A 13,140-nucleotide genomic window follows, 5' to 3' on the forward strand; every position below is an offset into this window, starting at 1 on the left:
AAAAATCCTGAATGATCGTGATCGGCGATCACTTAAACGTGTGGTGAGATCAAATCGAAGAAAAACAACAGTAGAGCTCAGGGCTATGTTTAATACTGAAAGTAAGAGCATTTCCACATGCACAATGCGAAGGGAACTCAAGGGATTGGGACTGAACAGCTGTGTAGCCTTAAGAAAACCACTAATCAGTGAGGCTAACCGGAAAAAAAGGCTTCAATTTTCTAGGGAGCATAAAGATTGGACTGTGGAGCAATGGAAGAAGGTCATGTGGTCTGATGAGTCCAGATTTACCAGAGAGGCAGGTGAAGTGATGCACCCATCATGCCTAGTGCCTACTGTACAAGCCTGTGGGGGCAGTGTTATGATCTGGGGTTGCTGCAGTTGGTCAGGTCTAGGTTCAGCAACAGCATGTGCTCAAAGAATGAGCTCAACTCACTACCTGAATATACTGAATGACCAGGTTATTCCATCAATGGACTTTTTCTTCCCTGATGGCACAGGCTTATTCCAAGATGACAATGCCAGGATTCATCGGGCTCAAGTTGTGAAAGACTGGTTCAGGGAGCATGACACATCATTTTCACACATGGATTGGCCACCACAGAGAGAGGTGCTAGAGTGCTAGAGAGGGCTTTGCACAGCGGCCAGACTCTACCATCATCAATGCAAGATCTTGGTGAAAAATTAATGCAACACTGGATGGAAATAAATCTTTTGACATTTCAGAAGCTTATCGAAACAATGCCACAGCGAATGCGTGCCGTAATCAAAGCTAAAGGCGGTCCAACAAAGTATTAGAGTGTATGAACTTTTTTTTTTTGGCCAGGCAGTGTATTTACTACAAGCACATACTGTATTCTTTATATTACAGCCAGTGGTGTCTCTCAGATATTTGTAGAATTTCTTCAACCGCTCCAGCCATCCATCGCCTTCTAGTTCGTAATTTCTGATCTGCACAAAAACTCGCTCGACTCCGTAATGACGAGCTACATTATCATTGCTCGGCAGTTTCTTTTGCAGATTGATTTTAATAGTCTGAGCTGCTTTACTCCGCAGCGATAACATCACTTTGACGGAAATTAATGCAAACTTGATGTCTGTTGTGAACGATTAGACAGCTTGAGCAACTCTCGACGATCTGCCATTTATATGGAAATGAACGGAAGCCAATGGCTGCGTGGAATAGTAGTAACAATACTTCTACTTTACAGTTTCTGCATAAAATGTACAAACCATGTACATTATTTGCAGCTACAGCTTGACAAAAAAAGGTTTTCAGACTCTCAAAAGAAGAACAATAATCAGGGCCCCACTAGGTTGTACCTGAAGAAACTTTATTCCTTATAAAAGCCATAACCCTTTACAGAGTCACTTTATAATGACTAAGAAGGAAACAAAAATGAGTATACACACACCTTTTACATTGTGTGGAAATGTCCTAATCATGGAACTGCACTCACACAATGTCAAAATCTGTTAAAACATTGATTCTGTTCATAATTACAATAGACTGCTAAAAGGTAGAGGAGCGGATGATTTGCAAAAAGTTCAATGAGTTATGATTTGTACATGTCAGACACATGCAAGAATGAGACGTTTCTGTTTTGGCAATGTGGATCGATAAGGAAACAAAAGGCCATAGAGAGAGAGAGTGACAACGTTACTATGAGAGGATGTCGCCGTCACTCTCACGAAGCCTGGAGCTGGCTGACATTAACAAATCACTGTATAGAAAAGTCAGCTTCAGCCCTGGAGAAAAGAAAAAAGAAAAAAAGCATCTCTTAGATCACAGTGTCATTTTTAGCAAACCCTTCCATCATCGTGTTGCTGTTGTGTACGTGTGTTTGTTGGAGTGAGGCAGCTTAAAATAACAAATGACAGTAACTGCACAGCAGCTGAAACAGAAGAGGGACTGCAGGACCGGTGCCATCCTACAATCACTGTGTGAATCAAACATGAACCACAAAACTCATTTGATTACTCGCTAGCGTCAGACAATCGATACAAACCTCTTTGATATGCCAGTCTTTCATTAGTCCTAATTTCTGTCTGATTAAGTTTGCTCGCACACTCTGCACGGCATCACAACTTGAGTGGCACTAATGAAATGCCCTCAGATCAATGTCTCACCACCTCATGCAAGTAATGTGAAGGCCTTACTACAGCCTGAAGGTATTAATGTCAGTTACACATTCCTCATGCACATATCTGTCTCCGGGATCTATAGGAGCATACCTAAAGATTGTAAAAAAAAAAACAAACATGGCGATTAATTAGCTCGTTGACCGGTTGTTTTGCTTGTATGGTGACGGGTTGTGTGTATCCTGACTGTGAAACCCCAGGATGACAGAAAAATCAAAGAGAGGCAATTCACCGGCAAAACGTCGCAACCAGTGTGCCTTAACGAGGATAGTTTGCCTCAAGGGAAGTAAATAAGAAAGGTTTTTAGATTGACCAATGGCAACAAAGATAGCAGGTAAATAGTCCGAGTAGGAAAAATACAAGTTCCAACCCCAAAGCGCTTTTTAATTCCCATGCTGTAGTCGTAATAACTCCCCGAAGAAAGATCACCCACCTCTAATCACGTAAAAGCTGATAGATTATAGGACTAAGTCAAGATTGACCGAAACATCAGAAGGGAAAAGATCACATAAACGCTTGTAGCCCTTATGAAGACAGACCGGTGGTAAACAGGTGCTTCCTTAGGTCAAGTATCAATCGTTGATCCACCGTAGAGTTGTGGGCCCTCTAATGTCGTCATAAATATTAGTTTCGCATAAATATTTTTAGATTTTCTGCCCTAATGATCTGTAAGGCAACTTGCAGAAGAATATGTGTGCGTTAATACGCATCAGCCAGCCTGCATGCCTTTGAATGTATGTGTGTTGTTTCACCTGCACCTCGACAAAACCAGTGTGTCTAACAGAGTCTGTATCAATCAGTATTAAGGTTGCACTGGTTTACACTGCGAGCATTAACACAAGGAAGACGATTAGTCCACTCCCAGAGCTCGGAGCTGTCTCTCGATCTCGTCGTCAGAGATGGTGGCTTGCTTGGAGGAGGAGGCGGCGCCGGGGACACTCTTTCCTGCAGCTGGAGCTCTCACCATCTGGAATCACACATGGGCAGAAAAAGAAAAGGAAAAAAAAAAAATCACATTAGCAGGCTCACCCATTTCAGATTTAACACACAAACACACACACACATAATCACAGAGCGTCATACTTGTCAGAATGGCTGCCATGCACAGCTGCACAGCGCCACTACAAATCCATATACAAAAGAACCGTTCAGATTTAATCAGAATTAGAATTATTGTCAGTTACATTTACATAAACTACTATTTAACCCCATGCAATGTTTGCTGTATAAATGAGTGTGATGTCCCTTTAGGTTTCTATAGCAAGTGTCATTTAAAGAAGTCCTTTTCCAGCAATAATCATTTTATTTGCACGGCTAAACAGAGCAGAAGTTGTCAAAGTTAATCTGTAAACTTTCTTCATTTCTTCTTTAAAGTGCAGGCTGACATGTTCGCTGGTTAATGATCAAATACTGCCACCTTTTTGCCTGATGTTATACACAACAATCTGGTATTCACCAAAAGGCATCATTAATTTAAGTAGGTCTCGGTACATATTTATCAAATCACTTTTGGATTTGGTGAAAAACCTGAAGTCAGTTGCAGCATTTGTTGTTTTACACACACATCATCATGAAACACAGAAGAATGATTCCAGCAAACATGAACAACACATATGGATGCTTATGCTAAGTTTATTTCAAACTACCATAGTTTATGAGTCTTGTAACTTCCTTTCAGCTTCCGGCTTGATTGAAAAAGGAAGAAAAAAAAATGCTTTTCTTGTACTGCTTGATAAGAGAGCATTCAGGGAATTATGTGCTCAGTCTTTTATTGCGATTTAGCAGGAAATAATTACCCTCCTGCCAAAAAATCAAAGACAGTTTTGTCGATTTTATTAAACCGCCTGTTTGTTCTCTCCAGCTGTGGGCCTCTTTATTGGGCAATTTGTGCTTTTGTGCTTTGTGTTGTGAGAGGTAATAACTCATGGGGACCCCAGGGGGAGCCAGACACACAGCAGACAAACAGCCTGGCACTTATGAGGGAAACAGTATGCAGAGCTGGAAAAGCTGAGGGCTAGCCCCACCATGTGGCAGCTGGAAAACATTTTAACAGTTGAATAAAGCCATGTGGAAGGCTGATTGTTCATCTTGCTAGGGGCTGTGTGCTCCATTAAGACGAGCTACATCTGTAAAATGTGTGGTACTGATTCTTCCTCAGCTCTGCACATGGGCTTAGAGTGTATTCGAACAATAGGACGTATGCAGTTCAGGTAAAAAGAAAAAAAAGAGAGAGATAAAGTCAGAGGTAATTTGTTTCTCCCTCATTTTGAATTTCTTACCTTCCCTGAGATCTCAATGCCAATCTCATCCAGAACCTGGTTGACAATGTCCTGAGATTCCTCTTCGTCCCCGGACTCATCAAAGATCTCGTCCAAAGTGTCGTTGACTGAACAGAGTGTGAGTCAAGAAGGGAGGAGACAAAGACAGAAAAGGCAAACCCATTGATTTTCAGTCACAAGTTTGGACTTCACAGTTAGGTAACTTTTGGCAAAAACAAATGTCGTTTTGTATTCACGCTAGTAAATATGTGTTTTGCATTTTTCAAAAACCCTATAACAATAAATTGCACCTCACATCACTGCTCACACCACTCCCTGCATATCCTGACAGTCTGGTTTGGGTACGCCTGTAAATACCAGAGCGGTGTGTATGTTATGTGTCCTTACTCATGTCCTCAGTCATGTCCATCTTCATGTTCTCTTTCTGGAAGTCCTGCATGGTCTTCAGGGTCTTCTCTGGATCCATCTTTTTGTTGACTGCTTGCATTGTCTAGGAGACATTATCGAAAGAAGTGTAGAGATATTTATCTTGACATTTTAGCTGCTGTGAGAGCTGCTCTTGGATTTAGCATAACCGTTTGTCTTTTTTACAGAATGGTAAAAAATACAAGGACGCTAATGACGGGCGAACGACTTTGTGTTCATATAGAGAAGCTTCACTCTCAGTGAAAAATGTTGAGGCTAAATTTCCTTTCATGAATTGTGTATTGACACCAAGTTTGTGTGTGTCAGATATAAAACAATTAACACGTTCTCTCTCACACAAACACGGCCTCACATACACCTCATCACACTCCATTAATCTGAAGCCTAATTATATTTGACCTGTCGATGTTTGCCAAGTCTGACTCTGTACCGCACATCGCTCCTGGCCAATTACCGTCTCTCACACTCCATTAGCAGCGATGCTACAAGACGTGGATTTAAACATGAACAGATCCCACATTAATACTTTAATCATAACACTAAAGTACTGATATATTTATATGCACTTATAAGTAATTAGAAATCAAACCGTGGGCAAAACTATGAAATAAATTAGTTCTACTGGTCCACTTTTTAAATATTGGAAGATCAGTGCATCCCTTTGCTTGCTATTTGGCACTTGTACATCTGTGAAGTATGCTCATCTCTCTTAAACAAAAAAAATGACTATGAAGACATGTAAACTATAAACTTTACAGCATATTTTGGTCTTACAGCTTGCCCTGTCGATAATGACTTTGTTTGACTTGCTGGTGACAACACCGTCGTTTTTGCCTGGCAGACCAGTTGAACTGAACAATATAAGGATTTTACCTTGGCTGTGGAAGTAATGGCACCGGCCATCTTCATTTGGGAGTTCATGAGTTTGGTCTTCGTAGTCATGGAGGTGACCTTGGAGCTGACAGCGTACGTCCGATTCTTCTGCTTTCTAAGCTGGACCAACTGCTTAGCGAGAATCTTACATGCTTCGCGATTACCGCTCTTGGCCATTTTCTTAATCTCCGCCTCCTGGAGAGGGAAAGAGGAAAGATTAAGACATGAGGCACTGGGTAAACTTTTCAACAATTACAAGACTCTTCATTTCAGTCTGAATGTTTCTTTGTACACATGTTGTGTGAACGTCTGTTCAAACATAAAGTGTGAGTGTGTATAGAATAGACATTAAAATGGTAAGAACTGGTTTCACTGAGTGATGACAGACAGCAGGGGAAGCAACAGCATATGGCTTCAAATTCTCATTTAGACGTAACCCATGTAGCTGGAACAAATCTACTGTGACGACTGAATGTGTTAGTGTCTCCTTGCTTCATGGGTTATCTGCCTAATAGTGAAATAAGCATAAAATATAGAGGTAATGTCCTATTGCAAAAGCATAAAAATGCACACAAAAAAAAACAGGATATGAGGCTGACCCTTCAAAATATTGTGTTGCAGGAACGATTCCTTACAAAAAAAGAAAAATATCCACACAAAGTAATGGTTAAAGAAGTGTGTCAGCGTCACTGAGTGCCACCAGTGTTCAGTTTCACTATCATGACATCATGTCAGAAAAAACACTGAGATCTCGTCAAACTATGACAGACTGAGGATGGCGTTTTGTTTGGAATCCATTCCTTGCCTTCTGTTTTTATCAATCCATTCTGACACTGACACGGTTTCACTTTTCTTCTTCCGTATTTCTCATGTAGTTAATCACTTACAGTAATACAGTAAAAGGTTTGGTAGTATTGATGAATACCAGTTTGAATCTCTTCTTCTTACACACCTTACAGTAGAAGTACACACACACACGCATACACATATAGTGTGTATTGATAAACAAACATCCCCACGGAGTCCCAGTGAGACCATTATGTTCGTAAACATACGCATCGTAAACGCAGTCACACGGATCAAATGTTACTCGTTGGCAAGCAAATACATGCTTTTAGCTTTGGTAAACATCAGAAATACACTGATGCCTACAGGGATCCTGTGTGTGGGCACGAGTGTGTGTGAGCGTCCCAAGAGACGAGAGCAGAGCTCCAGGTTACGACGAGCGAGCCAGGCCCGTCAGCGCCGCCACAACAGCACCGGCATGTCTTGTTTATTTCTTGTGTGTGCGTGTGCTGAAAGCATCCTCCTCAGGAAACAACAATCAATTATTAATATTTGATAGTGCAAACGCAAAAGGCTTTTCCCCCACTCAGCTCTGTGTCTCACAAACATACACAACAGGTGCATTCGGTTCAACCTGCATTTGCCTCCTTGTGAACAATTCAAATGAATTCCACGGGGAAAAAAACGACTTTCTAGACAGAAAAAGCACAGAGTGACAATAATAATGTCAACTGCAGTGTCATCTGAAAAACTAAGAGTGCATTAACGGGGGGGAAGACAGAGATGAGAGCGGTGGGACTGCTGCTGATGAGAATGTCATATTTACTGCCCTGTCAGGAGAGGAAGGAGGAGGAGGAGGTGGAGGAGTGGGGGTGATGGATAGATAGTGCTCTCCTAGACATGAAGGAATGCAGCGCACAACTGTGAGGCTGTTAGGCTCTGCCTCGTAGAAAACGGGAACCTTAATGTAATAACAAGGGCAAAAATGCTGAAGATTTTTCTGAACAACGGCTGAACGATGTGTTAAAAAAACAGACCCAAGAAAAATCAAGGGTTTTCAATGCTTCATTATATGTGGTATATGTTTAAATTATTCTAATTGTGGTCTAAAACTGACTTAAAATCGTTTTAACAACCAAAATAAAGAAACTTCTCCAATAAAACGAACAGCAACATACAACTCAACAGCCATCACTAACATGGACACTATTTTAGCTTCACACTTTCTAAAGACCTCCAGCATTTCTTTTGCCCTAATTTTGACATGCCAGTGTCTTTCTTCTTTCACATTATCATCGATAAAAATATGTTAAAAGAAAGAGAACAGCTTGCCATAAAAAAACACTTTGCTGTTTGGGGGATAACCTTTGTTCTGTGTCATTTTTATTTAGCATGTGTGTGATTGTGATCCCACTGAAAGCCCGTGTGTTTGGTCGACAGTCGTGATTGTGCTAAACTGCAAATGCAGGTCATTTTCATTTCTTAGGCAAAGCATCTTTTATTCAAAATGGGCAACAAAGCTTTTAAAAACTCGACTAATTAGCGGAAAGCATTAATGAAGAACAAAAATGAGGTTTTCCCAAGGGGGGTAATTATGTCCTGCACGATATTGACTTAATACAACTGAGGGACACAGGCAGCTTCTTTCATCTTTTAGAGTGGAGAAAGGCTACGTGCAAATGTGATACAGCCTCATAGTGTAACTGTGTGAGTGTGTGTGTGAGAGGAGTCCCACTTGCCTGAAGCTAAGCCGCCATACCAGATCACGGTTTTCTGTTAATTTAGACCCATTAGCCAATCAGGCTCAATCCCAGATTGTAGGAAATAGAAGCAATATGCATGTGGGGTTGTAGCTGTGTGCGTGTTTGGGAAGCAGGGGGGGGTCTTAATAAAGATTTGATGCAATATGCAGAAATCTACACACACAAAAAAGCCTCGTATGCAGATACTCCTGTTCCCCAGACTTTTGGTATGTATGTGTGAGTGTACACATGTGCTCCTACCATTTGCTTCTCCTGTTTCTCCAGCGCTGCTCGGTCTCTGACGATCTGTCTCTGGGTGGTACGCATGTCTCTCGACTGTTCCTTGATTATATCTTTGGAGAAAATGAGAAGAAAAAAAATGAATCACCAATTAATACTTTGTAAGAGACTCAATGCCTGTAGCTCCTTCAACCGTTTCCACCAAATCACAAACATACATCCTCTGAACTGATGGGATTGCATTCATGAACTTGTCCGACTATCCACAAGGTTCCTCCTGGTTCAGAATGGGACTTTGAGTAGTGACTATGCACAGCAGTAAGCACGATCAATCTGCACGGATTAAAGGCAAAGAGGCTGTGCTGTCTGATATGACAGACATCTTTTTTGGGGACTTTAGCTGTTTGTTTCTTCTCACCATTTGATAAACAGACATTTATTATGCTGAGTAAATGACCTCTACCTCTGCCCTCAGTGTGAGCCGTTTGAATTAAAGACTTGCACAGCCTACATAATCAGAAGCTGGCAGCTGAATAGAGAGCACATATAAGGACCAGCTGCTTGAATGTGGGGACCCATCCCTTTTCTTCTTTTCTTCTCCTGTTTGGTTTAAATGTGGACCACCCTCAACTGTACTTTCTTTTTTTTTTAATAAAACATGCTATTGAGGCAACAGTAAAAATTGATTGAACAATGTTTAAAGATGATTATGTTTGCCGCATTTCTGGGGAAGTGCAGTTTAAAAAGGGCAGGGTCTCGGCCAGCTGCATGGCTTTGGAAGAAATGCAAAACATCTAGCCAGTGCCTTAATAGCGAGCATGTTTGAGTGCGCGCCCAGAACGCATGTGAAACACAACGGAGTAGTCAGCAGCGCACGGGAAACGCATACCGATGCTGCCAACTGTGGAAGTGCTTGGACAGCTCTTACCAATATTGAGTCAAACTCTAAACCGCCCACGCAAAAACAAAGTGGCATCATGTGAGATACCGTATGACCTTGAAGTCACACATTCATCCAGAGCTTCAGAGCAAGTGATGACCGAAGCAATCAGTGAAACAGACACGCACCTTCAGGACCGATATACCATTTTAGGATTATTCTTAAATCAGCTGCTTCGTAACATAAATCTGATTTAGTCTAAATTCAGAAGAGCTGATGGATGTGTTGATGTGCAGCAGTTTCTTTAGCAGCTTTAAATCTGAATGAATCTTCAAATAAAGTCAAAATTAAGAAAAAATAAATACAGAAATAAATAAATTAATCAAGCCAAGTCTAGTCAGTGATACTCAGAAACCACCAAATTACAAATTTGCCTGAAAGGGCTTAATAATCTACATTACATACGCCACACTATAGCCCTAGATCCTCATTTCAGATAAGGAAAGACTTCCAAAAAAAATAAAAAATCTTCAGCAGGGAAAAAAGGAAAGAGCAGCAGAGGATGGACCCCTCCTCTAGGACAGACAGATTTGTGTACATATGACATTATATTATGAAAAAAGAAGAAGGAGGACAATAAGTGAACAATGTGGTTCTAAAAAACTTATATCTATATGCTTCTATAAAATATGTAAGTCTCACTTTTTGGGAAAAAGCAGACCACAGGTTAAAAAAAAAGCTTATCTGTCTAAAAATGTCCCTAACTATGAACTCGGTGATGACACGTCAGTGCGCTGGACCACTTGTGAGAACGATTCATATATACGTATAAGGTGACGTGTCGCTAACGTCTCAAAGTGGGAGGGATATCGTCCTACAAATATGCGTGATCTAAGCCCCAAACCTCCAACTTCTCCAAAAAAGCCACTTCAACCACCTGACCCGGGGCAAAAACTGTGTCCCGAGACTGAGAGATGAGCAAAATTCTGGACTTGAGACGGGGACTGCGACCAGTCACAGCTGAGAAGACCTGACAATGGCTTGACAAGGAGTGGAGGTAACGCGGCACAGTGAGTACGGTACGCAGATGATCGGTATGGGTGAAACTGGAATGACAATGATGGGAGGAGAAAGTAGGCAGTGCTTTGAAAAGATTTTCAACCAACGCAGCTTATTTTTAACCTGCAGACAAGAAGCTGATGAACGATTATGTAATTTCCCACATAAACAAGCTTCATATATGGAAAAGGTGGAGTTTCTTCCCTCTGGAAACCCAGCATGCAGAGTCAATGTAATCAGTATCTGAGATAGAATAATTGATTCATTAATTTTGACAAAGTGGTTGCTGGTTTTCCATTTCGACCTTGCGAGGCTGATTACCAAGCCTGAGGAAAAATACTGACATCTTCTGATTGAAAGGCTGTTTTTTTTTACACTTGTACACTATTTAAATTAAAATGTCAAACTACGGCGACAGCATAACAATGATGTCATACATTAAGAAGCTTCCTTGACATTGCACAACTTTTATTACTCTGATGGAAAAATCTGCTTTCACAGCACATGAAGGCAGGCGTCTGAGAGTCATGCAGCCAAATGAATGTCTTCTTATTGAATAGAGGTGAAGGAACACTTGAATTAATCTGAATAAATAAAAACTAACGTGGGGACAAAGGCTGTATTTGACAATACTTTTTGACATTATTCATTCAACGTCTTGAAAAACATTTCATGACAACCGAGGCTTATGTATGTCGTCTTCATTTTAGCTCTAGTGGGGCAACACAGACCCACTCTGAAGTCTAACATTAACAAAAAAAACGTGAAGTGGGAACAAAGCAGCCTCTTCTAACATCATATATCGCCGTTAAGGATTACACTGTAATCCAGCTACATATATAAATAGCCTGTTCACTTAAGCTACATTGAGATTGGCAGCGTTTCTTTGCCAGACGTCAGTCAGCAATGTGGCTAATGACTCAACAAGACTGAGAACAGGTAAAACAAGTTAACCTAGCACAGCTAATTGAAGGCAACACATCAGGCTGCTCGCTGGGGCTAAAAACAAGTTAGCTAGCTTTTTTCCACACAGCAAACTTACCGTCGACAGTCTTCTTCTTGAAAATGGAAGCCATGTTGGTGTTTTATATCAACCTAAATAGTAAAATACAATTCCTGTACTGGTACACCGTGTGATTCCTGTCGTTAATAACGCCGTTTAGCCGTCGGACCGGGACGGTGGCGAGTTTAGCAGCCGCTGTTTCCTGGTTGACTTTCTGTTGTTGAGTTCCTCGCTCAGCTGACTGAGTCAACGGCTCCGCCTGACGTCACGGCGGGACTCTCATGATGCCTTCACTTGCACTTCGTAAAATATACAGTCGCGTTTAGAATCGTGTCTGGAGCCCTAAAAATGAGTTAAAAACTAGTAAAAACAAACAAACAAACAAACGAAAACACAGCAGCTTCTATGCGATAGCAAGCCTTTGAAATATTGGCGTCTAATGCAGAGGGATATCACCTAAATTACTATTTCTGGGCTCGTTCAGACACCTGTGCAGTACGGAAGGTCTGCCAAGACAAACCAGAGAACAAAAGCCACACACTGATAGACTCTGCTGGCATTGCCACTGCACTGACAGCTTGAAAATTATCCAAACTATTTTGGTCACAATTATAGTCTGTGGTTATTAGATTTCAAACCCTTTTGATTGCATGAGTCGCTTCATTCTACTAGCAGTCCTATGAAAAACTAAATATAATATCAACCTTAGCAATGACAGTAGTGACAAACACGGTAAAATCAACAGAAGCTTTTGTTGGTGCAGTTTGTTTAGGACAGTTTGATGGAAACATGCAAATTCTACTAAATTGGCTTAATGGTTTCCAATAAAGTTAGTCTCACAATATTCCCTGTTGTACTTGAAGGCAGCATACTGGGAGGAAAATGTTAATAAAATCCTAATTGCAACAAAGAAATTTCCCATTTTTGCATAATGACAGGGCTGGGCAAGCAAATGAAGTCTCATTTATAGTTTGCACGAATTTTGTTATTCACATTTAAATAATATTAATCAAATTAATGTCTTAATTGGTTTGATTTTTTTCAGTCTTTTCAAGTGGGGTTTCACACATGATCTGAGCAAATATCTGGAAATGTTGTATACACTGGTACATAAATATGTAGACCAAGGTAAGGAAATAATCCACAGAGAGGGGCAACTGTCTATAAAATCACCCCCACAGCATCATAAATTCCATTCTCAATTTCATTCCTCGCCCCTTTATCCCCACAAGACACCGTTTCCACACACTCCAGTTTGTATTCATGTATTCGTATTGTTTTATCTCATATTGATGTCGTGAGCAACTTTATGTGGGGCGGTGGGACTCTTGAACCATAACCAACTCAATTTTGTGCGTGGTGTGTCTCAGTGGTGGGGGTGGCGGCAGCGGGAGGAAGTAGAGGAGAGGATGTAAGGTGTTGGGGGGGGATGTCCTCCCAGAAATAGTGGGAGATGCCAAGTTGTGGCTGGAGCAGAGGAGAGAGGGGTGACTTTGAGGAGAGGCAGAGGAGGATGGGTAGCCCTCAGCTCTTTCCTTTATCTCCGAGGAGGTGTGTGCGTGCACGGTCGCCTGTGTGCATCGGCATGTCGTCCTGAGGCGTTGTTCTTGTTAAGGTTATTAGGGAAGATGTTTGGCGCTAATCAGCGGAGGACTACCGGGACCCCCACTAAACGGCCTCATCATCACAGGGCCCCAGTGGTGATAAATC

At 41.3% G+C, this 13,140-nt stretch overlaps 1 protein-coding gene across 1 annotated transcript; it reads right to left on the reverse strand.

Moving 5' to 3' along the window:
- Positions 1 to 1,313: 1,313 nt before the first annotated feature.
- chmp2ba (charged multivesicular body protein 2Ba) lies at positions 1,314 to 11,657 on the reverse strand. Its single transcript, XM_008284183.1, has 6 exons — positions 11,470 to 11,657; positions 8,510 to 8,601; positions 5,721 to 5,915; positions 4,809 to 4,911; positions 4,422 to 4,528; positions 1,314 to 3,109 (listed from the first exon to the last, which is right to left on the reverse strand). The coding sequence occupies exons 1-6, from the start codon at positions 11,501 to 11,503 to the stop codon at positions 2,993 to 2,995; spliced, it is 648 nt and encodes a 215-aa protein (XP_008282405.1). The 5' UTR covers positions 11,504 to 11,657; the 3' UTR covers positions 1,314 to 2,992.
- Positions 11,658 to 13,140: the final 1,483 nt, after the last annotated feature.

Source organism: Stegastes partitus, unplaced genomic scaffold, assembly GCF_000690725.1.
Source record: "Stegastes partitus isolate 25-593 unplaced genomic scaffold, Stegastes_partitus-1.0.2 Scaffold350, whole genome shotgun sequence".
NCBI classification, from domain to species: Eukaryota; Metazoa; Chordata; class Actinopteri; family Pomacentridae; genus Stegastes; species Stegastes partitus.